At 61.1% G+C, this 25,264-nt stretch overlaps 3 protein-coding genes across 5 annotated transcripts in view; all 3 read right to left on the bottom strand.

The window, feature by feature from the left end:
* Positions 1 to 503: 503 nt before the first annotated feature.
* LOC136564981 (ras GTPase-activating protein 4-like) lies at positions 504 to 10,775 on the bottom strand. 2 transcript variants are annotated; one of them, XM_066563358.1, is made up of 20 exons: positions 10,662 to 10,775; positions 6,280 to 6,336; positions 5,768 to 5,881; positions 5,352 to 5,413; positions 5,113 to 5,242; positions 4,765 to 4,846; positions 4,476 to 4,607; positions 4,305 to 4,396; positions 3,775 to 3,898; positions 3,527 to 3,680; positions 2,935 to 2,999; positions 2,627 to 2,739; positions 2,370 to 2,556; positions 2,058 to 2,195; positions 1,646 to 1,960; positions 1,418 to 1,555; positions 1,198 to 1,333; positions 1,010 to 1,130; positions 869 to 927; positions 504 to 671 (listed from the first exon to the last, which is right to left on the bottom strand). In XM_066563358.1, the coding sequence occupies exons 1-20, from the start codon at positions 10,724 to 10,726 to the stop codon at positions 550 to 552; spliced, it is 2,406 nt and encodes an 801-aa protein (XP_066419455.1). In that variant the 5' UTR covers positions 10,727 to 10,775; the 3' UTR covers positions 504 to 549. The 2 variants fall into 2 exon arrangements, with proteins under 2 accessions (XP_066419455.1, XP_066419454.1); XM_066563357.1 differs by having other exon boundaries at positions 1,418 to 1,960.
* Positions 10,776 to 11,827: 1,052 nt separating this feature from the next.
* LOC136565259 (uncharacterized) lies at positions 11,828 to 17,816 on the bottom strand. The gene is made up of 14 exons (XM_066563761.1): positions 17,697 to 17,816; positions 17,224 to 17,332; positions 16,819 to 16,968; positions 16,502 to 16,721; positions 16,333 to 16,409; positions 16,051 to 16,171; positions 15,586 to 15,824; positions 15,069 to 15,215; positions 14,353 to 14,496; positions 14,014 to 14,245; positions 13,849 to 13,925; positions 13,449 to 13,578; positions 13,201 to 13,338; positions 11,828 to 12,064 (listed from the first exon to the last, which is right to left on the bottom strand). The coding sequence occupies exons 1-13, from the start codon at positions 17,814 to 17,816 to the stop codon at positions 13,236 to 13,238; spliced, it is 1,869 nt and encodes a 622-aa protein (XP_066419858.1). The 3' UTR covers positions 11,828 to 12,064; positions 13,201 to 13,235.
* A 2,252-nt stretch (positions 17,817 to 20,068) lies between these two features.
* DTX2 (deltex E3 ubiquitin ligase 2) overlaps positions 20,069 to 25,264 on the bottom strand; it is a 35,116-nt gene continuing 29,920 nt past the window's right edge. For both annotated transcript variants that reach the window (XM_066563675.1, XM_066563674.1), the window contains 5 exons: positions 22,574 to 22,644; positions 21,790 to 21,948; positions 21,548 to 21,709; positions 20,838 to 20,927; positions 20,069 to 20,716 (listed from right to left, as the gene is read on the bottom strand). In XM_066563675.1, coding sequence (XP_066419772.1) covers positions 20,492 to 20,716; positions 20,838 to 20,927; positions 21,548 to 21,709; positions 21,790 to 21,948; positions 22,574 to 22,644 — 707 coding nt within the window. In that variant the 3' untranslated portion in view covers positions 20,069 to 20,491. The remainder of the gene's footprint in view (positions 20,717 to 20,837; positions 20,928 to 21,547; positions 21,710 to 21,789; positions 21,949 to 22,573; positions 22,645 to 25,264) is intronic.

A 25,264-nucleotide genomic window follows, 5' to 3' on the forward strand; every position in this document is an offset into this window, starting at 1 on the left:
ACGGCGGCAGCGGCACCGGGGACAGCGGGGCTGGGGACAGCGGCACAGACACGGGCTGCTCCCGCCTCAGAGCCACCGCTGCGGCCAGCGGCGGGGCTGGGAGGAGAACACACACCAGCGACACCATCAGCCGTGTCCCCGCTGAAGACACCACCGCACTGACCAGCTGGGACCGTGGGCAGAGAGTCCAGGGATGCCACCACTGCCAGCAACAGGCCACCAGGAGAGCCACCAGTGATGGCACCAATAGAACCAGCAGCAGCAGGGCCATCAGAAATGGCACAGCAGGGACATCAAGCAATGGCAGCAGTGCCACCATCAGCAGCACCACCAAGAGAACCCTCAGTGCTGTCATCAGTGCTGGCCGCCAGTGATGCCACCCGAAATGGCACCAGTAGGCCCCTGAGAGCTGTCCCCAGTGTAACTGCACCAGCGCCACCAGCAGGGCTCTGGGCAGTGCCCGGCCCGTCCCCACGGCCAGCAGACACACGGACAGGCTGAGGGTGGGTACAAAGTGCCTTTATTGCCAGGGCTCCCGCGGCCGGGCCCTCACGTCTGCAGCTGCAGCAGCGCCGGGGCCGGGGACCGCGGGGGCTGCGCCCGCCCGTGGCAGCGCTCCAGCTCCGCCAGCACCGCCAGCAGCCGGCTCAGCCCCTCAGGCAGGGCAGCATCTGCAGGACACGGAGCGACAGTGACAGCCCGCAGCGCCGCTGGGGCCACCACAGTTCCCCTGGGGTCATCCAGCCACCACAGCCCCTGGGGTCACCTCGAATCACCACAGCCCCTGGGGTCACCCCAACCACCACAGCTCCCCTGTGACCCCTGGGGACAGCTCCCATCCCCAGCAGGACCCCAAAGCCTCACCCACCTTCACCCCGGGGTCCGTTCTGGGCGTGCTCTGGCTCCAGCAGCTCCCAGTATTTGTCCCTGGGGAGAGGAGAGGGCTGGGCCCGTGGCAGGAGGGGAAGGGGCTGCCGGGGCCGTGTGGGGGTCCCGGGGCAGGGCTCACCTGAGGGTGTTCCGGAGGCCCTGCAGGTGCTGGAAGAGGCGCTGAGCCTCCACCGCGGGCTCCAGCGGGTCACTCCAGTCCTGCAGGGTGACGCCGTGCCGGGTCCGGTCGCATCCCAGCCCTGCGGGACAGCAGTGTCACCGCACGTGGGGACACCCCAGCACGCCCCCGGGGCCACCTCCCTGTACCTGTCCTGTCGCGCTGGTGGCAGCAGCTCCACTTGTCCCCGCGGAACACACCGGGGTGGTAGGAGCGGAGCACCCGGGGGTTGTTGCCGCACACCTTGCGCAGGGCTGACAGCCACTGGTTCAGCTCGTTGACACACTGCGGGGTTGGGGACACTCAGAGCGACGCCGGTCAGTGCCAGCGCCCGGGCTGTCCCTACGGCTCGGGCTGTCCCCGCCGCACCTTGCACTGCAGGTAGGCCGTCTCCTGCTGCCCGCCCGAGGCCAGGTAGACCACCTGCATGACGTGCGAGCTGCCGAAGCTCTTCTCCTCCACCTTCTCGGCCGCCAGGATGTCGCCCAGGGCGATGGCACCGATACGCTGATGGAAGAGACACACACACACACACAGGGGACACAGGGGGTCAGCGCCACCCTGCTGCCGCCCCCCGCCCCCCCAGCACGCCCGTACCTCCGCTCCGGGGCTCTTGCCGAAGCTCAGGGACTCTCCGGTGAGGCAGAAATGGAGCTTCTTGCCGGCGGCAGCAGCGAGCAGCGGCCCCTTGCCCCGTGTCTTGTGCACAAGGAGCAGCCCCTCCTTCAGCACGGCCGGCGGGGGCCGCCCCTCACCCTCCTCCTCGCCCTGCTCCTCCTCCGTGCCCACCAGGCGGGTGATGAAGTCCCTCATGCGGGCGGTGCCCTGCTGCAGGGCGGGCAGCAGCGGCGACAGCCACGTCTCTTTTGCGCGCCCGGCCGCCGGTTCCATGTTCCCGACCAGCTGGATGGCCTGGGGACCCCGGCAGTGGCAGCGTCACCCCCGGGACACCCGGCTGGCCCCAGCGAGAGCCAGCCGGGCACCCTAAAGCCCAGCCCCGGTGTCGCACCTTGGCCAGCAGCAGCAGCGTGCGGCTGGTCCGAGCGTCCGCGTGTGTGGCCCGCAGCTGGAACAGCTTGGGGGTCATCACGGCCGGCGAGAAGAAGCGCAGGCACAGGAAGCTGGTGACGGCCACAAATTTGGCGTGCTGTGACCACCGAGGGGGTGCGGAACACACGTGAGGGTCTCTCCCAGCGTGGGACAGCCCCACAAACAGCGATGCACCGGTGGCCGGGCTGCTGCTTGCCCAAGAGGGGCACCACACCCAGAGAGCGCTGTCCCCTGGGGATGTCCCTCCTGTTTGACCCCGCTCCATCCCCACCTGGTGCTCCGGGAAGCGCTCGCCGACGCGCTGGAAGAGCTGGCGGAACGCGGCGCGGATCAGGGGCGGACACGCCGGGGCCGACCTGACGATGGCGTCCAGGAGCTCGCCCAGGTAGGACTGGAGGTGCTGTCGGCCCTGCTCTATCACCTCGCCCTCCGTCTGCACCCGGTGCAGCCCCGAGCACCTGCGGGCACCGCCACTGTCACCCCCAGCGCTGGGGCCAGCCCTGCCCTGCCACCCCACGAGCCCCTTACCCGACGTCTTTGATCTCCACCTTGCCGGGGTCCAGCTCCACGTATTTCTTCTCCTCGAACACACGGGTGATGATGGGGCCCAGGACAAAGTGCAGGTATGGCATCCCTGTCACCTGCCGAGGGACCACACAGGGGACAGGGATGGGCTGCAGATTTGGCATCCGACACCCTCGGGGTCACCCAGTGGGTTTTGTCCAGCATCCCACCCCCAGGGGAAGGCACAAGCACAGCAGCCCTCCCAGTTCTTCCCCTGGAACAGCCCAGGGGCAGGATGACCTGGGAAGAGCAGGTTTTGGGTGGTGTGGCACCTTGAGGAAGGACTCCATGGACTTTGAGGCCAGAGAGTTGCTCCGGAACAGAGTGTTGGGCTCACCTGCAAAACAGGAGAGGGGCCATGGCCTGAGGGATGGCCACAGGTCAGCCCTGGGCAGCTGCATGTAGCATCCCATGAACTCTCTCTCTTTGGTCAATCCCCAAGCCCTCAGCCCTCCCCAGGAATCATTAACTGCTTACCATAGAGTTAGCCCTCCCAAAGGGAAAAACAGACTCCCCTGTGCACTTGGTGTCACAACTTCCTCTGGTTTCTCCTTTCCCCGTCACTGGCTTGGCACCCCACGGGGGCAGCACCCGCAGCTGTAGTCATGGGGGTCATTCCCAGAGGCTGTGCCCTGCCCCCCTGGCCATTTCCATGGGAGTCATGGGGATTTCCTAACCTCAGACCGCCTGCTCCTCCACCAACGTCAGCCCATGAACTGCTGGCATGAGCCCAACAGATTCCACATTGTGATGGCTGAGTCTCAACCATCACTCCCAAAAAATCCCCACAAAAAGCCCTGGAGGTTTTGCAGCCCCAGGAGATGATAAGGAAGCCTCCAGGTCCACTTCCTATTCCAGCCTTACAGGGCTTGGCCAGCTCCAGCTCAAAGAGCAGGTCCAGGAACTCCTTGACCAGCCCCTGGCCCAAGAAGAGTTTGACCAAGTTGATGGCGACCTCCTGCCGGCACTCGGCCGTGGTGGTTTCGTCCAGGAGGGTGACCAGGTGCACTTGGCCATCCTGGAGGGAAGAGGCACCATAACATGGCAGCCCGAGGCAGGCACAGAGCTGGGAAATGTGGGTGCTCCAGCAGGGCTGGGCATGGACCCCTCACCTGGCGCCCCAACTTCACCTCCTGGCACAGGAGCTGCACCAGGGGCTGGTAGCAGTGGGAGGGAAGAACCGTCTCATCCCGAAGCTTCACCTGCAGCTGCAGCGAGCCCAGGCTGCCCCGGCACCTGCAGGAGCACAGGGAGGGTGTGTGGGTGGGGGCATGGATGGAGGGATAGATGATGGATGGATGGATGGATGGATGGATGGATGGATGGATGGATGGATAGGTGAACAGAAGGATGGATGGATGGATGGATGGATGGATCATGGATGGATGATGAATGGATGGATAGGTGAACAGAAGGATGGATGGATGGATGGATGGATGGATGGATGGATGGATGGATGGATGGATGGATGGATCATGGATGGATGATGAATGGATGGATACTTCACCCAGCAGGAGGTGGCCCAACACCCCAGGCTACCCCTCCAAAGTGATGATGCTCCCAGGAAAGTCCCCCTCCTTAATGCCCCTGAGGGCACTGGGGCCACCCTGAGCCCACCCCAACACCCTGTGCCAAAACTCACTCGTCCTCTATCGGCTTGGACTTGTCTGGCCACAGCCTGAACCACCCCTCCTCCTGCCCGGCCGCCTCCAGCCCCTGCACGCTGAACACCACCTGGGAGGGGAAGGCAGGAGAGGGCTGGGTGTGCAGCTGGGCAGGATCCTTGGCGGCACTGGAAGGGTTTGGGCCTCACCTTGCCCAGGAAGTCGTTCCTGCCAACGAGGTCCCAGTCCCACACCTCCACACAGAGCTTCTCCCCAGCAGGCTCGGCCAGCTCAAACTCGAAGGTCTCGTTCCAGCGAGGGTAACAGGATTTCTTGACCACCTGCAAAGGCAACAGTTTTGTCCCTTTTGCTGGATGGGTCTGTCCCTCAGGGACACCAGGCTGAGGACGCTGGGGGACAGGGATGGCTCCGGGTTTCCCCGTGGGTGGATTCCCCCTGCAGCCCTGGCAGGCTGGGCATGGCTGCAGCCGCACTCACGGTGCTCTCCTGTGTCTTCCCATTGTAGCGCAGGCGGACAAAGGGGTCGGAGGCACCATTCCGGTCCTTCCTGGCCAAATCCCTGCCAAGAGGGGGAATTTACCAGCAACCTCCCAAAATACCTACATGCACCCATGGCACCCCCTCCCCTCTCAGAGAATCTCAAGATATATGTCCCAAAAACCTGCAGATGAGGTAGACACTGCCCCAGCACCTCCAGCACCTGCTGGGTGATGAGGAGGGTGCTCTGCACCCAAAGGACCGGATACACCAGGGAAACTGAGTCATGGAGCAGCACCCATGTCCCAGCTGCACACACAGCTCTGTCACCCTCGTGTCCCCTCTCACCTGGCCTCCAGCACGGAGCAGCGCAGCCGCCGGCTGCCCTGGCTGCCCAGCACCTCCACCCGCAGGTGGATCTCCCCTTGCACCTCCTCATCAGGGTCCACCTCGCTGAGGCTCATCCAGCCGCTGTATCCTGTGGGAAAAGGGGCGATCCCCACAAAGGGGTCATTGGGGAACCCCTCAGGACCAGCCTGTCCAAAGGGTGCGTCCCTCCTGGGACCCCCCAGCCACCTTTCCCCTACCCTTGGGGTGCTCTGCCAGCATGTCCCGGGTGATGCAGACCTTCCCAATGATGTCATCACGGCTGGAAAACAAAAGTGGGAAGCAGGACATGGCATGGGATTGGTCCCCAGGTAGGACAGCCCCCACTTTGGGGGATCCTGGACAGGGGCCACCCTGGTGTGTCTGTCCCCATGGAGCACATCAGCCATCCTCTGCTGCCAGCTGGACAATATCCTTGGGAGGTAACTTCACCCATCTGTGTCCCAAAGGCCAGGGCAGCATGGCCAGGTGTGGATTCTCTGGTGTCAGCACCAGACTGAGCATGCAGGGAGCCAAAGCCACCAACGGAGCCCCCAGGCAGAGCTCCCAGCACACCTGAGGGCATGCAGGGAGCCAAAGCCACCAACAGAGTCCCCAGGCCCAGCCCCCAGCACACCTGAGGGCATCCTCATCCATGACGTAGATGGAGATGCTGTGGAAGCCAGGCTGGAGCTGCACCTCATATTCCTCCCCCCAGAACGGGGACAGTGTCTTCCACACCGTGGCAGTCCTGTGGGGCAGGTGGCACTGGTGACACGGGGGACAGGGCTCCCTCTCAGGGGTGCTCTCTAGCCCTAGGACCTTCCCAGTTTTTGGGGACACATGGCTAGGGGCAGCACCCAGAGTTTGGAACCTGGCTGGGGCAGATATGAGTCTCTGTCCCTGTCCTTGTCCTGTCTTGTGACACAGGGGTGGGGTAGAGGGGAGGGGGCCATGAGCTGCTGACACTGCTGTGTCTGCAGGAGCACCTCAGCCCAAAGCAGGGAATAATAATAATGAATGATAAATAATAATGATCTTAACAATAAGCATAACAATAATGTGCATGCAGCAGATGGAGACACCTGCCAGGAGCAAGGTTTGGGGCTCCAGCAGTTTTAGGGACAGCCAGGGAGCTGGGCCACCCACCTGATGATGGCCTCATCGTCGATCTTCACGATGCAGTAGGGGTCACTGCTCCCTGTGCTGGAAGGACAAGGGACAGCTCTGTCAGTGCCACCAGCCGCAGCCTGGCCACCAACCAGCCCACAGGACTCTCCTGGCCGTGGGTGACCAAAGCCTCCAGCCCTGGCAGCCCCCGCAGAACCTTGCAGAGCCCAAGCCCTGAGGGTGAGGCTGGGGAGCAGAGGCTGCCAGAGGCTTCCACAGGGGCACTTGGCCACAGCTGCCAGCACAGGGTGACCCTGGCCTGGCCTCCAGACCGGGGACACTCCTCCCTGACCATGTCCGGCCGCTGTGTCCAGCCGGTGCCAGAAGTGGCTTTTCCTCTTCCACGCAGGAAGGCAAGGAGCAAACAAACCCCACCCTTTCCCCAAAACAGCTTCAGGCACCTGCAGCCCAATTTCACCCACCAGGAGTGAGGCCACAGCAGCCTCCTCCAGCCCCAGGGTGTCCCCAGACCCCCAACACTCCCACAGGGATGGGGACAGCCCTAGGGACACCCCCGGGGATGCAGAGGGTGTGAAGGGCAGCCACCACCATACTTTGACCGTGCTTCCTCCCTGGGGACAACCTGAGTCATGCTTGCCAAAAAATAATCACAGTTTTACAGCTTATTGCCCTGCTTCATCAGAAACAGAGTCAGGGGTGGGGACTCCAGCCAGGGACAGAGGAGCCAGGACCTGGGGGGTGGCCAAGGTCATGGAAAGGTTGTGGCTCCCATCCCACTGGCACAGAGCAGCTTGGAGCATGGAGAACTCAACACCAACTCCAGGGGCACCTTCAGGCAGTGTCCTGGGGAAAGGGAGGGTGCACAGCTGGGGGGACCCCAGGCATCGAGTGATTTCCACATCCCAAATCCAGGGAGGCTGAGAGGCAGCTGCTGGGGGGATTGAAAGGGCTTTGGGGACAACTGAAAGAATTTTCTTTGGAATCCAAAGGGTTTTTGGGGGCACTGAAGGAATTGGAAGGGACTGAAAGGGTTTGGGGGGACTGAAGGGGGTTTTGGGGGAATCAAAAAGGGTTGGAGGGGATTGAAAGTTTTTGGGGGGACTGAAGGAGTTGGAAGGGACTGAAAGGGTTTGGGGGGACTGAAGGGGGTTTTGGGGGAATCAAAAAGGGTTGGAGGGGATTGAAAGTGTTTGGGGGGACTGAAAAGGGTTTTGGGGGATTCCAAAGGGGTTGGAGGGGATTGAAAGGGTTTTGAGGGGGACTAAAAGGGGTTTTGGGGGACTCAAAAGAGGCTGGAGGGGACTGGAAGGGTTTGGGGGGACTGAAAGGGGTTTGGGGGTAATCAAAAGGAATTGGAGGGGACTTGAAAGGGCTTTGAAGGGGACTGTAAAGGGGTTTTGGGGATTTCAAAAGAGGCTGGAGGGAGCTGAAAGGCTTTGTGGGGCTCCCTGCCCCGCTAACACTGCAGCAGGGATTTCTCCGGGCTGTGCATCCCGGGTACCACAACAACATCCCCGCTCCCAGGCGCTTCCACCCCTGCGGCCCCGCGGGGCTGGAATGCAGCAGGGTGCCAAGAGCCGCTCCCGCTCCATGCCAGCCCTGCCGAGAGGGTTTTTAAAGAGAGGATTTTTAGGAGAGAATTTCTAAGCAGAGCCGCGGGTGGAATGCCATCCAGCAGAGCCCCTCGCTGACATTTCCTGCCTTGTGCAAACCACGGGCGATGCCGGGAGCGGGCAGGCGGAAAGGCAGCAGCTGCTGCCCGCTCCAGCTGCGCCCGGCAACGCGCGGTGACAGCGGTGACAGCGGCAAACCCTTGTCCCCACCGTGGCGACATCCAGAGCGCCGGGAGGCCACCCGGGCACGGCGTGTTCCAGGCATCCAAACACAGGATGGGCTGCGGGAGGTGCCCGAGTGAGGAGAAATCCCCTCTCCAAAGGCTCCGCCCGCGCAGCATCCCTGTCCCGGGATGCCACCGAGGGATTGGTGGCGCGGTGGGTGCGGGGCTGGCTGGGGCACCGCGCTGCGTGCGGGGAAGGAGCTGGAAAGGGGAAGGGCTTTGGAAAGAGGAAATGAGCCCAGGCAGGACTGGGAGAAGGGGGAAGGAACCCGCAGCCACCCCTCCGGCAACAGAGCCGCGGAGGGATGGAATTAAAAATTAACTGGTGGAGGCAGCAGAGCTGGTCTGCCCTGGGGGGTGGTGAGAATAAATAAATAATTAAAAAAAAAATAGAACTAAAACTGAAAGAAAAAATAGAATGAGGAATTGAAGGAAAATAGAAGAAAAAAAATAAAAGAAAAATAGAAATAAACATCAAAAAGAATTAAAGTAGAAAAAAAATTAAAAGAAAAATTAAAAGAAAAATTAAAAGAAAAATTAAAAGAAAAATTAAAAGAAAAAATAAAAGAAAAATTAAAAGAAAAAATAAAAGAAAAATTAAAAGAAAAAATAAAAGAAAAAATAAAAGAAAAAATAAAAGAAAAAATAAAAGAAAAAATAAAAGAATAAAATAAAATAAAACAAGGAACAGTAACTGAAGAAATTAATAACAAATAAGTGAAAAAAAGGAAGAAGGGCAAAAATGAAATAAAAAATAATTTTAAAAATAATGAAATAAAAAGTTACGTGAAAATACTGAAATAAAAATAGAATAGATTGAATAAATTAAAGATTAAAAAATGTTTGCGTTATTTATTATCCTAACATTAAAATAATCCAATAAAATAAATAAATAATAAACCAGAAATTCAAATAAAAGAAAGTAAATGTCACAATAAAAATTCAATACTAAATAAAGCAAATTTAAAAATTAAAAACCACTCCAAAAAATCAGGACGACCCTTTCCCTGGCTTTCGTGGGATAAAGACAGGGGGAAGATTTGGGAGCCTCAGCTGGGGGGGCTCCCGTAACTCCCTGAGCCAAATCCTGTGGGATCTGGGGGTTCCCCCCGGGGATTTGGGGGTGCTCCATCACCCCTGGCTGCTGCCAGCAGGCTCTGAGCTGGGGACACCACGCGGAGGGAACTCCCCGGAGGAAAGCAGCGATCCCAAGAGCGGTGCCAGGGCAGGGAACCGGATCCCCCGGGGCAGCGGGGAGGGGGCCGGGGCAGCCACGGCCAAGGTCGCGCTCGGGTTTCCCTCCCCGCGGTCCCAGCCCAGCGCCACGTCCCAAAGGCACCGGTCCGGAAAGCTCCGCTCCAGGCGCTCCCAGAAGCCAGAACCTCCCAAAACCCAGAGCCCGCCCGTGCTGGGTCAAGCTCCGGAGGGGAGGTGTGCCAAGGGATTTAAAAATCAGGCCCTGACACACGGGATTTAAAAAAAGAAAAAAAAAAAAAAGTCATGTTTCTTTCCTTGTTTATCCTCTTTTTCCATGACGGCTGCAGGAATTTTTGCTGGTTTTCCGGCTGTCGAGCGCTCCTCAGCAGCTTCCCGCTGCCTTGGTGGCGGCTGGGGCCACCCCGGTGCTGTCCCCACATCCCGCCCCATAAGGACCAGAGCGATGAGGACAGCGAGCACCGGGAATTTCTGGGAGGGAAATCCCGAGCCAAGGGCTGCCCCCGGACCTCAGCCAGGTGCGATGGAGCCGAGGATGGGGACACAGCCCTGGGGCAGCCCTGCTCCTTTGGGGACGGATGTACCGGGTCCTGCTGCGCGTCCGGGGGTCCCTGCGAGGGTCCCTCTTGGTGGGGACAGCCCTGCCCCGTGGCACCCCAGGGGGAGCCCCCAAAGTGGGAGCGCTGCTTGGGGCACCCAAAACACGGCTGGGGGCATCCCACAGCACGGGGGGAAACCTCAACCCCATCCCGGGGGGGTGTCCCCAAATCACAGCCCTGCTGAGGGAGCCCCCAAAGCGCCAAGAACTGCTGGGGCACACAAAAATGTCCTGAAGGGAACCCCCAAAGCCGCACTGGGGGAACCCCCAAAGCAAGGAAACAGCAAAGCCATCCTGGAGGAACCTCCAAAGCAAGGGGGATTCCAAAGCCACCATATGGGGAACCTCCAAAGTAGGTGTACTGCTGAAGGGGTACCCAAAATCCACCCTGAAGGGAACCCCCAAAGTAAACACACTGCTGGGGGGGACCCTAAAGCCGCCCTGGGGGGAATCCTCAATGCAGGGCGACTCCAAAGCCACCCCGGAGGGAACACCCCAAGGGGTGACACCCCAAAAGGGGATCCTAAACCCACCTGGGGCTGAGCCCCTAAACCTCATGCATGGCTGGGGGGCCCCCAAACCATTCTGGGCAAGCCCCCGAAGCAGGCAGGAGGCTCCAAGGCCACCCCGAGGGTGGTGTCCCCATCAGGGACCTGTTGGGGGGACACCCCGCAGCCCCCCTGGGAAAGCGGCGAGTCCCTGGGGATGCCCCCGCCCCGAAGCTCTCCCGGCCTCCGCGGGGACACTCACATGTCCTTGGCGGGCAGGTTCCTGCCCTCCACGATGCGGATGGAGAGGGCGCTGCGCCGGGCCATGGCGGGCGGGCAGCGGAGCCGAGCGGAGCCGAGCGGAGCCAAACGGCGCCGAGCGCGGCCTCGAACCCGCGGCCCCGCGCACAGCGCCCATGTGCGGGCCGGCGCCGGCGGCCACCAATCAGCGCGCGGGGGCGGGGAAAGGGGCGTTGCCTGGGGCGCATCCGCCGCGCCCATTGGGTGATGCTATCGGCTGTCGGTCAGGGGGTGTGGCCTGCGCAGGTGGGCGGGGCCGGGCTCCCCGCGCTGCCGGGGTCCCTCGGGGTCCCCCCGGTGTGTCCCCGCTGTGTCCCCTCGGTCCCCCCGCTCTGTACCCTCTCTGTCCCCGCTGTACCCGCTGAGTCCCCTCTGTGTCCCCGCTGTCCCCTCGGTCCACCCGCTGAGTCCCCGCTGTCCCCTCGGTCCACCCGCTGAGTCCCCTCGCTGTGTCCCCGCTGTCCCCTCTGCCCCCTCGGTCCGTGTCAGCCCCCGGCACCGCCCGCAGCTCCAGGGCAGCCCCAGCCTGCCCAGCCGAGCGCCCGCCTGGATTGGACCAAACCCACACCAGATCCCTCCGTACCCCCGAACTCGGGGGGTGCAGCGCTGCTCCGCACCCCAAACCTCCAGCGTTTTACTGATTTTTAACCCGGTTTTTGTTTGTTTTTAAAGTACTGCAGAGCACCCGAGGACAGGCGGCATTTCTGGGCGCTTGGCGCCCTAAAAAGCAGCGGAGGGTCGGGGAACCCCCCCATGGCGAGACCCACCCGTGCGCGGGGACTCGGCCGGCACCCACAGCTGGGGCTCAGGGCTGTGCCGGCCGAGAGGGTCCTTGGCATTTCCGCCGCGGGGACATTGTGGGGACGCTGCGGGGACACGCTGGGAACACGCTGTGAACACACCGCTCTGTTCCTGCCGCGCTGCCCCTCTGCCTCCCCCGCACAGGGGACAGCAAGGGGACAAGGTGCCGTCCCCGCCACCACCCCACGAGCCTCTCCATGTGCCATCCCCAGCCCCACAGGCGGTGGGGGACGCATGTGCCACCTCCAGAGACACACGGGTGGCAGGTGACACAGGTGACATCCCCCGGAGCCCTTTGCAGGTGAAGCATTGTTTTATTTACGGGGTGTGGGGCGGAGAGGACCCGCGATTGCCGGATGGAACCATCGCTCCGCTGCTCCCACGCTGCTCTCGGCAGGAGTTAATCGCTGGATTTGCTCGATTTCCCTTGGCCGGGCTCCACGGAGGCGGCTCCGGCAGCGGGAGGGGCAGTTGCTAACACCCCCCCGGGCAGCACAAGCACAGCCCCGAAGGGCGCCGTGACCGGCCGGGGGGGTCAGGGTGATGCTGCCCTTGGCGTGGCGCCTGCGGGGAGAAACGGGGCTGTTAATGTTTGTGTGTGATGTGCACAGGTGTATTCACACACACCTGGCCTTGTACATGATGTATATGATGTATTCACACACACCTGGCCTGGTACATGTTATGTACAGGTGTATTTATACACACCTGCCCCGGTATATGATGTGTATGATGTATTCACACACACCTGCCCCAGCTCCACCCACAACGGGATCATCTCCAGCCCCAGCGGGGTCTCATCCTGCCCGGGCTGCAGGATCAGGGCACCCCCAGCCCTGAGATCAGCACCAGAGACCCAAATCCCGCTGGAATGATGGATCTGGTCCCTTCCAGCCCTGGTACAGGATCAGCCTCCCCTCCCCGCCCCAGCCCGCCCCTAACCAGTGCAGGATCAGCCCCACATCCCCAGATCGGGATTAGGGACATCCCTGGTGTAGGATCAGCCCCACATCCCCCACATCGGGCTCAAGGACCAATATCCCAGTGCAGGATCAGCCTCACATCCCCAGATCGGGATTAGGGACACCCCCGGGGTAGGATCAGCCCCACATCCCCCGAATCGGGCTCAGGGACACCCCCGGTGCAGGATCAGACACCCCGGGGTGCTGCTTCCCTTTTGGGCTCTCCTGGCTCCCAGAGGACCCCGAGCTGCACCCGGGCTGGGTTGGGTCGTTTCGGGCTGCGGGAGCCCCTGCTCTGGGCTCGGTCAGGGAGGATCATTGTGGGATCAAAGGGGTTGGAGGAGCACCCCCCGCAGCCGCCCCTCCCTCCCGGGGCATTTCCGTGCCCCTCACCCCAGCACCAGGGCTGGGGTCGGGCTCCCCTCGCTGCCCTGCACCCAGGGGAATTTCCCCCATCCCAAGGGGCACAGGTGGCACCGATGGCCCAGCTGGGTGTGGCAGCGGCTCCACTGTGAGCATCCCCGGCCGCGCCCTGCTCTGTGCAGGAGCTCTGTGAGCGCTGGGGCTCACAGTGGGGCACGGGGGTCCCTGGGGCTTCCCAGGGGGCTGCGGGGGGGTCACAAACAGGCGGCACAGCCGGGCACAAAGCACGGGAAAAGCCTTTAATGTCCCGCTGCGGGTGTCCCCAGGGCGGCGGGCCGGTGTCAGCACGGGGAGGGAGCTGCGGGTGACATTTACCCCGCACGGGGACACGCGGGAGGGGCGGCGGGGGCTCAGAGCCGGGCGGCCGGCTGGTCATAGACGTGGTGGGTGTTGTAGCGCCGCACCGTCACCGACTCCGGCTTGCTGAAGGTGCTGCTGCCGCACGAGTCCGAGCTGGGGAGGGAAGGCGGGGTGACGGGTGAGGGTGGGGACCGAGGGATGGCGGTGTCACCCTCTGACACCCCTTGTCACCCTGCCCAGCGCGCCCAGGGGGTGGCACTCACCCGCAGAAGACGAGCATGGCCACCAGCGCGGCCAGGAGGATGGCGAGCAGGATGGAGAGGATGGCGGTGATGGCGATCATGCCCGCGCTGTGCCCGCTGCCCGCCGTGGGGATGCTGCTGGGGGATTTGGCTGGGGAGAGAGCAGGAGAGGGAGCAGGATGGCGGGATGGAGGGATACACAGCCCGGAGGGGCTCAGGGGTCTGGCTGGGTGACCGTGTGCTCATGTGTGTCCACCCCACGTGCCATCACACCGTGCACGGGTGACACCCGCGGCAGAGCCCTGCCTCAGTTTCCCCTCACCCCAAACCACTGCTGCTCAGCATTCAGCCCCCTGGGAGCGCCCCACAGGCCCAGGAGCGCCCCATATCCCCCCTGTGGGGGCAGGACGAGCTCCAGTACCTGTCGTCAGCGTGATTGGCTTCGACCAGGCTGTCTCGGCCACGGGCACAGAGCCCTCCAGGGCGAGGAACTTCACCCTGAGATGGAAAGGGAGGTTGGCCACGGTGCCGTGGGCCGGGGGCTGCCAGCAGCCCTGGAGGGGGGCAGGTCCCAGGGCAGGCTCACCGGTAGGGGCCGGGGCCGGGCAGGGGCCCATTGCACGTGGGTCTCGATGCATCCTTGGCACAGCTCGTCTCGCTGCCCACCCGCAGCACCGTGATGTCCCCGGCGGGTTTGGGGCAGGGGTAGCTGTCCAGGGTGGCGTTGAGGGTCATGTAGGCACTGACGGACTCAGGGAAGCTCTGGAATGCGGTCTCGGGAGTCCCCGGCTCCGCGCTGTTGTTGAAGTTGAATATATCTGCATGGATGGGGATGGAGATGGAGATGGGGATGGGGGTGAGGAGGGACTTGGTGGGGGGTACAGGGACCCCCACACGGCCCCTGCCCTGGGCTGCTCCCACCTACCCTTGTCCAGGGCCACCACAAGCCAGATGACGGCATTGCCGTAGTCTTTGAAGGTGCAGCGGGGCTGGTCCAGCACGAAGGTGGAGGCGGTTGTCACCCCCTCCAGCTGCTCCCGGGTCAGGGCTGGCCTAGGCCCCACCTCGACTGCGGGGAGAAGCCGAGGGGTTGCGGTGGAGGGCGTGGATCCCCCGCTGCAGCCCCGGCACCGAGGCTCTGACCGGCAGCGGCGGTGCCGGGGCTCGGGGTGGGGACAGGGACAGGGGGACAGGGACAGGGGGACAGGGACAGGAGGCAGCTGAGCCCTGGGATCTCGGCAGTGGGGCCCCCCTCACCTCCCACCCTCAGTGTGGGCTCAGACACGTGTTGCATTAAAAGAGGAAGCAAAACCACTCCGTGCTCCCAGCCGCGGGGGAACACCCGGAGGAGCAGAGTGGGTGACACCAGGGACACTTGGGATGGCACCCGGAGCGGGGGGCATCAGCTGCCCTACGCCTCCAGCTTCAGGGGAGCCCTGGTGGCCTCCAGTGGGAGCCCACACTGCGCCAGTCAACCAACATCAGCGACACCAGAGACCGGCACCCAGAACAGGACCCAGAAAAGGGGGCACCAGCTGCCCCACACCTCCAGGCTCATCGGGCTCTGGTGCCTGAGCACAGGGGATCCCCGCGGTGCCCAGGGCAGTCCCGAGCCCGTCCCGGTGCTGTTGCCGGACTCACCGATGCCGTGTGCGGAGGGCAGGAGCAGGAGCAGGAGCAGCAGCGGGATCATGGTGCGGGCGCCGCGGTGCCGAGGGCGGGAGTGCGGGAGCTGCTGCGGCTCCGCGTCCCCTGGGAGCCGCCTGTGGTCACCATCCGCCCACATTCCTGCAGCGGCCGCAGCCCCGTGGCAAACAGGTTGGGCTCGTTTCCCCGGCAGCTTTTGTTATGTTTGAGCGCCCGCCGGTGAGGCGTGCTGAGAACCGCTGCGTTTGTGGCATGGGTGGGTGACGGCGTCACCCGGCAGGAGGGGATGTCCCGTGGGGATGCGCCCGTGGCATCCGGGCCCACCCGTGGCAGCAAATGTCCCCCAAACTGACGCCAAAGTGCCACCAAGCCAGAGCCCCAAGTGGTCTTTGAGGTCCCCCATCTTCACAGTCCCACCCCGCGCGGCCAAAGACCAGGAGGACACAGCTGCAGATGGAAAATCAGATTTTACTTGTCAGGACAGCTCATGTCTAGTGGAAGCTGTCCCCGCCTGTGGCAGGGGGGTTGGAACGAGGTGGTCCCTTCATGGTCCTGTCCAACCCAAACTGTTCCACGGTTCTCTGACACGGAGCCGGGGGCTGGGGGGCAGAGGGGCCCAGCCCCGGGGGGCTGCAGCCGGGGGCCGGGGGCTGGGGCAGGGCCGGGGGGATGTGGTGGGTCCTGTAGGATCTGCGGATGAAGGCGCCGCTCCCCAAGCCCCGGTGGCACAGGGAGCCCCACACCTTGGCCCTGCGGGGACACAGAAACAGAGGCATCAACTGGGGTCTGTGGGGCTCTGCACCAGCCACCCCCAAGGAGCCTTTTCTCCTGCAAACTACGGCAAACCCCCAATTTAGGAATAAAAAGGCTTTTTCAACGTTAAAAAGATCATCATTCCTTTGCTGATGGGGTTGCCGAGTTTGGGTGTTCTCCTGAGGCCCCTGCGGACACTCCCACCCCCTGTAGCCCCCCGTACCCCAGGGCTCCGAGCACGGCGGCGGCCAGCGCGGCCCCCAGGCTGGCCAGGATGGAGGCGATCACCACCAGGGCGCTGCCACGGCGAGCGGGAGCAGCCTCGATGGTGCTCGGGCTGAGGGCTGGGAGGAGGCGGGATGAGGGATGTGGGGTGGATGCGGGCTCGGGGATCGCTTCTCCCCGCAGCTTTTGGGGTGAAGGCACAGGGCTGATGCTGGTGCCGCCACCCCAGCCAGGGAGGTGCAGGGGACCCGCGGCGCGGGGGTGGCAGCGCCAGCAGTACCTGTGCGCAGGAGGATGGGCTCGGACCAGCGCGTCTCCGCTTTGGGGCCGCGGCAGCCCATCAGCAGGAACTTCACCCTGCCGTGGGGACGGGGCTGATACCGGGGGGGCGAACAATCCCCGGCTCCAGGCGAGTCTCCCCAGCCGGGATTTGGGGCTTCTGGCCTTACCTGTAGGGTCCCGGGGAGGGCAGGGGCCCATTGCAGGGGTCCTGTCTGTGCTGGTCCCTGCACGCCGTGTCACCCCCGACCCGCAGCACGGCCGGGCTCGCTGCCGAGCAGGAATACGCGGCCGCCGCCGTCTCCAGGGTCATGTAGGAGCGGGCAGCGAGCAGCTGCTGGTACGGGGGCACCTCAGCCCGGCACTGCGGGTTTCTGAAGGTGGCTGAGGCTGTGTGGCACAGGTGATGGGTGAGCGGCTGCGGGAGGGTCCCCGTGTCCCCTGCCATGGGGGGGACGTGCCGGAGGCCGGAGCAGGGAGTGCTCACCGTTGGCAAAGGCCACCGCCAGCCAAACGGCGTCGGAAGCATCGGCGTGGCCGTCGAAGACGCAGCGGGGCCTCTCCAGCGCGAAGGTGGTGGCGGTGACCTTGCCCAGCAGGGCCAGGGGGGGCACTTGGGGCACGTAGGGCAGCCGGGCTGGGGGAGGGGGCAGTGAGCGAGGGGAACCCCCCAAGGGGTGACACCCCAAAAGGGGATCCTAAACCCCCGTTCTGCACTGCTCAAGTGCCCGACTCCGCATCCACACTGGTGCTGGCGCACGGGAATGTCACAAGGTGCCAGCACTGGTTGGGACCCCCCAGCCATGCCCAGCCCCATAACCCCTCCCTGGCACAAACCCCTCGCAGCCCCCCCAGGCCCCGGTCCCCCTCTGCCCTGTCCCCAGGGAGTCACCCAGGTCCGCGGCTGCCGTCCCAGCCAGCGCCAGCAGCACCCACGGCAGCTCCATGGCGTCCTCCTGGTGCTGCTGGATGTGCTGTCCCGCTCGGCTCACCCCGTCCCACTGCCGAGAGGACGAGCTGCCCCCAGTGCCCCCGCAGCAGGGACCGCCTGTCCCGGAGCCGGACCCTCCCAGCCCCGCATTCCTGCACCGGCTCTGCCGGCCCGGCCAGACCCCGCGGGCAGCGGGGACAGCTGAGCACCCCGAGTCACCCGCTGGTCCCAAACCCTCTGGGAACCGTCCTGCGGGACCCCCGAGGCACCTGCGCGGAGTCAGGGCACAGGACAGTCATGTGAAAGGGGAAACTGAGGCAGAGGAGGCACTGGGGCGATGTTCCAGGATGGACTGGCAGGACTCACAGTCTTTGTTGGCGCTATGGGGGCAGCCAGGCCTGGAGTCACCCTGGACCCCCACTCGCCCCACCAACACTCAGCTCCCTGCGGATGCCGTGTGCCCACCCGGGCCCCGGAGCCAGGGGCGAGCCCGTGCCCGACTGGTTCGGGTGCCGCCAGCCCTGCCCCGCGGGCAGGGAAGCGCTGCGGAGCATCACACCCGAACCAACCCAAACGCAGCGTTCAGGTGAACGGTCCCACCCAGCGGCAGGGGCGCGGGAGCCTTTTCAGCTCTGGGCCCACCCCACGCTGACATTTCCTCATCTCCTTCCAAGCCCTCGGGATGGGGGCAGGGAGCGGGAGCCCCCCAGCGCTGCTCCCTCTCCCGTGTTTGCCAAGGGGAGCGGCTGCCCGCTCCCTCCTGCGTGGGAGGAGATTCCCCCCCCTTCCCAAGGGGCCGGGACCGCGCCTTCAGATTAAGTGGAAATGGGGCATTCAAAGATTATTACATCGTGCAGCTGCAGAGGGGAAAAACAGGCGCAGCTGCAGCCTCTGTCCCTCCTCCTTCTCATCCCCCCCTTATCCCCCACACCTGTCCAGCAATGCTTGCCCCGGGGACCCCCCCAAGTTCCCCCAGAGCCCTCCCTGGCGCTGCCCGGCCGGCAAGGTGCCAGCAGCAAGGTGAGGGGCAGGGTGGGTGACGCAGGGGGACAGTGAGTCACAGTTTCAGCAGCTGCCGGTACCCAGCATAGCTGCGGGGTCACGGCTGGGCTAATAATAACCAGCCTGAGGCAGATGAGCCATCCCTGCAGGGCTGGGACAGACACCCCCCTCTCCTCTCCCTGGGGCTCCAGCTGGGGCTGGGGGACACAAGGCTTTTGGTCAGATGTGCCTGGGAGCATCATAAACATTTATCTGGGGCTCTGTCCCCTCCTGGCTCTGAGAGGAACCGTGGTTATGGTTTCACCCCAGCTTTCAAGCATCTCCCTGAGCCTCCCACCACGCCTGAGCACCTGGCTCTGCTCCCTTCCACCCCTTGGATCCCCCTGCCACAGGGGCAAAGCCACTTTGGGCCCAGCACAGAGAGAACAAGGATTTTAGGAGATGTGTCCAAATCCAGGGCAGTCAGGGATGAGCTGCTGAGCTTGGCTGGCTCAGCACAGCCCAGTGCCCCTGCCCTGGACCAGCCCAGATGCAGGGAGGCTCCAGCTGATTCACAGCCAGCAGCAGCTGCTGGCGATGCCTTAGGCCAGGCTCAGCAGGAAATTCTTGCTTTGTACAGGGCTGAATGAACCCTGCTTCAATTTTTGCTTCAATTCACTGCTTTGATTGCTGGGTTAAGATGATCCAGGGATACAAAGCTGAGGTTTGAATTCAAGACCTCTCCCTTTTGCAACCAGGGTGGGAGAGGAGCAGACAGAGCCCATTTGTGTAGAGCTTAGCAACACAGACACCTCACTGCAGCTCCCCAGGAGCTGCCATGCCTGCAGCATGCCCAGATTTCCCCGGATGTTTGAGGGGATGTTGGTGAGTACAATGTTTCTCCTTAGAGCTGCAGGCACAAGATGGACACTGGGGAAAGCTCCACCCCTCAATGGCTGAGAAAAACCTTTAATCTTGATATTGGCATGACAGGAAACAAAGTGTTCCTCATCTGGAGGAGGCCAAGGTAGAGCTGCCACAAAGCCCAGCCCCATCCCAGATTTCCCAGGAAGGAGGTGAAGTGGCAGATGGCACCAGTGCCAAGGGGATGGAGTGGATGGATTTAATGTGCAGCTGGATATGGTGGCTACAGGGAGGGGGAGAGCCAGAAAGAGCTTTTCAAAAGATATCAGTCCCCAGGTGACAAGAAACAGTTCTTCAAAAGACATCACCTCCCATGTGACACACAGCCTGGGGACAATGCACAGCCAGGTCACTGGGGCTGGGGCAATGTCCCATTTGCAAGGTGCCAGCAGCCAGAGCAGGGACAGTCTCTGAGCCAGAGCATCGCTGCTGGCACCTGGGCTGGCCACCTCTGCTGTGGGAGCAAGGTGACTGTCACCAGCTGGTGGCACCAGCATCCCTGCAGCAGCACAAAGCACAGCAGCTCCTCCCTGCACAGGCAGCACTGAATTGCTGCCATTTCACCTGAGAAGGGGAGAGAGGGACAGGTTCTGCCTCTCATCATTGGGACGAGAGGAGGGAGGGCTGGCAGCTCACAGCCAAGAGCAGGGGGCTGCAACTTCCCACAGGGTGGACACTGATAAATCACCTCTGCTGGCACCATGGCCACAGACCACCAAACTCCAGAGGCCAAAGCACTGACAGGCAGGAACCACAGCCCCTGGGAGCAGTGTCCTGGTGTGTCCCCCCAGCAGAGCTGGGCTTTCCCTCCTGGCTGCATTAATGTCCATGGCTCCATGGAGCAGGCTGGGTCCCCAGAGAGCCTCCCCAAACCCCGAGGCAGCAGGAAGGCAGAGCAGGATTCTTGCTGTGAGAATGAAGAGTTTATTGGGACTGAGCAGAGATACACAGCAGGAGGGAGGCAAGAGGTGCCTCAGACAGGGAGCTGATGTGTCCCAAAAGGAGGACCTTGCTTGACTTCCAAGGCACTCTCCTCTCCCATCCTGTCCCCAGGCATCACCAAAGGAAGGTCCTGCCTTCCCCAGGGGATCTGTCACCTCAGTCCCATCCCAGCTGCTCCTGGCTGCAGCCATCAATCCCACCCAGAGACACAAGCACAGCTTCTACAAAAATATCCTTCCATCCTTCCCTCCCCCACACCCCCCCACCAAAAAAATGTGAAGAGCGGGCAGGGCTCCCACGGAACTGTTATTGCTCAGTGTGATGGGTGGTCAGACAGGGAGCTTAAGGCATCAGGAATAAGTGCACTAGTGGCCCCTGAGGCTCACTGGCCCAGGCAGTCCTCAGTGACACCCTGGGCAGCCAGCTCTGCCAGCACATTGTCCAGGTAGTTGGGGTCAGGGTAGCCATGGCCACTGAGGTTTGAGTCCATCTCAGTCTTGTGGTGGATCTCGTTCCACACCACCGTGTTGCTCTCGCCCGTGGTGTTGGAGGTGCCCACTGTGAAAATCAGGCGTCTCTTCCAGGCCACCTTCAGGAGCTCCAGGACCTACAGGGACAAAGGAAAAACAAAGCTAGGAGCAGCAGCTAGGAGACTTGTGCCATGAATGCAGCTTGTCAGGAGCGTGACAGCTTAAGCAGGGTGATGTTAGCAGGGTGTGATGCCTCACCTTCCTGCCCTTCTCATTGTCTGGTAGGTAACAATAGCGAGGAAAGCCTCTGGCTGTGTATGGCATCCCAGGGTTGGGGTGCTCTGGGCCCTGCAAGAGATGAGACAGGTTTGTCATGGACATTTCCATCTTCATGTCAATTGGGCAATCCATCAGCAGCAGGATCTGACACAGGCCCATCCCAAACCAGCTCTTCCATGTAGGGGCAGCAAGGTATTGTTGGTGAGTACAATGTGTCTGACTTGTTCTTATAGGGTACAGGAGTTTTACAGATCCTCCAAAAGTAGTCTCATACAAAGCCAGATCTAAAATCTACCTAAATTCTGGTGAGAGACAGCCCCAAATCACTGCTTTTTCCATGTGCTCTGGTAACACCTTAAAAAGGCCACACAGCTCAAACCTTTGAAAGCTCACCCCCACCACTGAAACCAACAGGAGCTGTGAAACCAGATCATGGGATATTTCCCACCTTATGATCATGGGCAGTCTTCTCCCTGCTTCAGGCAGACATCAGAGCAGCTGGGGCTGCTCAGGAAATGATCTCTGATGGAGGAAACCCTCACATGTTGAAGAACAGCCAGAGCAGCTGCTGGCTCCAGGCACCAGAGGCTGCTCAGCAAACAGCTGCCAGCAGGTGCTGCACTGCATCCCAGGACTTTTCTGGGAAGCTCTCCCAGCTTGTGCCGTGTGCCAGCACGCTGGGCACTCACCTGGATGCCCCTGCTGATGTGATACACAATCCTGATTGTCCCACAGTCCTTGTGTCCTGGGAGGGACTGGGGGAAAGTGGAGATCTCCATCTTCCCTTTGGGCTGGGTACCGGTTTTCTCCCCGTAGATGGTTTTACAGGAGGGACACTGCAAACTGCCATCCTGCCAGGGGACAGAAGCCACATCAGAGCTCCAGGGCCACCTGCACACAGGGGCCTGGTGAGGATGGGCCAGCTCAGTACCTTGTTCCCGTTGGAGTACATGGCCAGCATGCAGAGCATGTGGAAGGAGTGCTGGCAGTTCCTCAGGCGCCCCACAGCCTCTGGCCTGATGCTGCTGGAGTGGCAGGAGTCGCTGTAGCCCGAGGGGGAGGACAGCTTCTCCATGCAGATCATGCAGTCCTAGGGGAAAAACCACCACTGCTGAAGCACAGCCTGCTCCTGAGGACTGACACATCAGGGAGATGCTTCAGGAGGATTTGCCTTCAGCTTGAATTGAGATTTAAGGACACAAAGACAGGTTTCCTTATCTGGCTGGTATTGCTCCACTCCACTTCCTGCATTGTCCAGGAGGTGGAGAGCTGTCATCAGCCAGAGAGGAGAGTATGGTTACATCCTGCTTCTCTGCAAAGCAGCTCCAGTGGAAAAAAAAAAGCTCCAGTGGCTCTCAGGGAAGACAGAGGGTTCACAAGTGTTGGTTCTGTGGTTCAAAAAATGATTTGATCTCTAGTTTTGACCTCTCAGCACTGAGACCAAAACCAAACTCCTTCCTCCAAAGGAAATGGGGAGGCACTGTCAGGGTGAGCAACTCAACCCACACTGTGTCTTCATCACAGTCCACTGTGCTGTCAATGTGAATTTCAGGCAGTGCTGAGGACTCTCCACCTTACATCAACAGTGCCACTGCAAGCAGCACCATGTCCCACACCAGACACCTAAGGAGGGAGGGCCCTTGGGCACTGCTGCGGTTTCCTTGGCACCCCAGTGAACTGGGCAAACTGGAGGTTTGGCTTCACTGTCCTCTTACCTCATCAGCAGGAGCTCCCTTCAGCTCCTCCAGGTACTTCTTCACCACTGACTCTGGCTCTGTTGGTGTGGCTGCACAAGGAGAGATGAGACAGACAAGTCAGACACTCTGTGGTGTGATGGGCACATGTGGGGTGAGCTAGAGAGAAGGCAGACAAGCAGGTCACTGGCCAGGATGCCAAGGAGCAAGGTCAGGGTTAGAGGGGGAGAAGAGAACACTCCAACAGATCCCTACAAGCCCAGCAAAGGCTTTGCTTTCCAGCCATGGCTCCCACTAGGGCTGTGAGTGCCACAGGTCTGTGGCTGGTGTGCTCCTGTTCTCCTCACACATCCCAAGTGACACCAGGCACGTCCCAGCTGGACTTTGTGCACACCAGAAACCAGCTGGGATCAAACCTGGCAGCCTTGATGGGATAGAGGATCACACAGTCTGTTGTCAAAGGAGAAAAAAAGGCATTTCCACACCACCCCAGCTGGTGTCCAGCAAGGAAACCCAGCAACACTCTGAGCTTCAGGCCCAGCTCTGAACACAGCACAATGAGCTCCACATCCTCAACATGAAACAGCAGCCTTGGTCCTTCCACACACTCATACCTGGCAAGACACAGGGCAAGTCACCAGGTGCATAAAATAAACCAGATTTTAACATGAACCCTATTTACAGCATGAGACAGTACCTTTGCATTTTCCCAAATAAAACCCCTGGTCCCATCCACACAGGCACAGACACCTGAGCAGCCCCAGCCTGGTCCCTGAGGCCTTGTGGAATGAAGCAACAAACATCACACAAGAGCAAGAACAAATTACCACTGAGTGCATCCACTGCCACCTCAGCTCCCAGCCCATCCTCCTGGAGCTGCCCAGCAAGGCTTGGCTTAAGGAGGGAGCATCCCATGCCCCTGCAAGGCACCTGGCCCTGGGGGAGAGGAGAGGAGAGGAGCTCCTCAGCAGGCATCAGGCCTGCCACAGAAGCTGCCAGGCTTCTCCACCAGCCTGGGAAAGGAAACATTTGCACAAGTGATGTTACAGCTCAACCTGGCAGCAGGCAAAAGAGAGATCAGACACTTGGCTTGGGGGAACCTCATCCCTCCTTCCTGAATCCACTTCTGGGGGCATCAGGAGAAAGCAATGTTGTGACAAACAGGCTGGCCAAGGTGCAGCTCTTCCTTCTCCCATCTCCCTCCTGTCCAGGTGGATACTTTAGCATGGAGAGTACTGCTGCTCCCAACTCCACACTCCCAGGAGGACACAGCATCATCCATGGACCAGCCAGGGATCAGAGCTGCAGCTGTACCTGCACTACCCCTCCTCAGCTCTCCCCATCCGTTCTGGGGCTCTCAGGGAAGACAGAGGGTTCACAAGCATTGGCTCTGTGGTTCAAAGAGCTGCACATCAAGAGGCAGCCCCTGGAGCTGTTATTCCAGTCCAAAAAGCCATGTCTGCCACAAGAAGCAAGAAGGAAGGGGTGCTATTTTCTGCACAAGCACTTTCCATGGAGAGACAAACATGAAGCAGAAGGGAAGGACTGCTCCCATGCCATGAGTGGTGTTGAACAGGCAAAGGCCTGGATGGCACAGACCCTCTACCAGGTGAGGTCCCTCATTCCCTAGAACACCATGGAAGAGAGCAAGGCAGAGCTCCAACATCCTTTAGCTGAGACTGAGGAACTGTGGGCTGGACTCTCCTAAATGAAAACACAGTCATTAGGGTGAATTATTTTCTGAAGGGGATTCCTGGCCATCCTGAAACCTGTGATTTCTGGCAGCAGTAGCAGGAAGAAGGGATGGCTGAGCACAGAGAGCAAGAAGAGAAGCCCAGGAGGTGAAGGGACGTTCACTCCAAGTGTCAGTGCTGGGCAGGAGGGATTCCTGACACCTCAGGCAGAGCAGGGCTGTGAGCACCAATCTCTGGAGACCCCAAGGCAGAGAGGTGGCAACAGGATTAAGCATTAAGCCAAAGAACAACACAGAAGCAGGTGTTTTCCTCTTCAGGGCCCAAAATCCCCTGGAAAAGCATTTCCAAGAACTGTCCCAAGAGCAGGAAACAGGGAGCAGCCTGGGCAAGCCTCAGGCTTCCACCTTTGAGGCCAAGGGTTCAGCAGTGCCAGGAGCTGCTTCAAGGCCTCATCACCAGATCTCACAGGGAACGGGGCTCCTTGTCTTGTCTTTTCCAAAAGAAATTCCAGGAATTCCCTGCTGGGACCTTGCTTGCATGCAGAGGATCAAAGGTAGGAATGAGTCTGAAGGGGATGTGATCAGTCTGAGCAGTCCCAGCTCACTGTGCCTGACACCCCAGCTGAGTGTTCTGTGATGTCTGTACTCCAGCCTGGCAAACACAGGGTGGCACTTTCCACATGTGGCACTTGGAATCAGCCTCTGGAAACCTTCATGGCCCTACAGGAGATGGAGGCTTCAGTTTCTTCTGCTTCACAGGTTTTAGGAAGAACACTGTAAGCAGGACTAGCTATTATCCCCCCTAAGGCCATCCACTTCCATGATGATCACTGTGTTCTCATCCCTGTGGATCCCATGCTGCCTGACAGACAGACAGACCAACCACCAAGTCCTTCTCCACCCAACCTGCATTTTCCAGGTGGCTCTTTCTGAAGTGACCTTCTTGTCTCCTCTGGCTTTGGGCTGGAGGAAGGAAAGCCAAAAAGATGCAGAGCCAAGGTGAAGACAGTGAGGGAAGG

This window comes from Molothrus aeneus, chromosome 20, assembly GCF_037042795.1.
Source record: "Molothrus aeneus isolate 106 chromosome 20, BPBGC_Maene_1.0, whole genome shotgun sequence".
Classification (NCBI taxonomy): domain Eukaryota; kingdom Metazoa; phylum Chordata; class Aves; order Passeriformes; family Icteridae; genus Molothrus; species Molothrus aeneus.

What these genes read in the sequence shown, in the direction of transcription:
- LOC136565259 (XM_066563761.1), bottom strand. Translation starts at nt 17,816, where the DNA reads ATGCTCCGCAGCGCTTCCCTGCCCGCGGGGCAGGGCTGGCGGCACCCG. An exon ending in GACGGCAGCCGCGGACCTGG is followed by an intron (nt 16,969 to 17,223) that starts GTGACTCCCTGG and finishes CCCCTCCCCCAG; the next exon opens with CCCGGCTGCCCTACGTGCCC. An exon ending in CCCTCCCCGGGACCCTACAG is followed by an intron (nt 16,410 to 16,501) that starts GTAAGGCCAGAA and finishes TCCCCACGGCAG; the next exon opens with GGTGAAGTTCCTGCTGATGG.
- LOC136564981 (XM_066563357.1), bottom strand. Translation starts at nt 10,726, where the DNA reads ATGGCCCGGCGCAGCGCCCTCTCCATCCGCATCGTGGAGGGCAGGAAC. An exon ending in ATGGATGAGGATGCCCTCAG is followed by an intron (nt 5,414 to 5,767) that starts GTGTGCTGGGGG and finishes TTTGTTTTCCAG; the next exon opens with CCGTGATGACATCATTGGGA. An exon ending in GTGGAGATCAAAGACGTCGG is followed by an intron (nt 2,557 to 2,626) that starts GTAAGGGGCTCG and finishes CGGTGCCCGCAG; the next exon opens with GTGCTCGGGGCTGCACCGGG.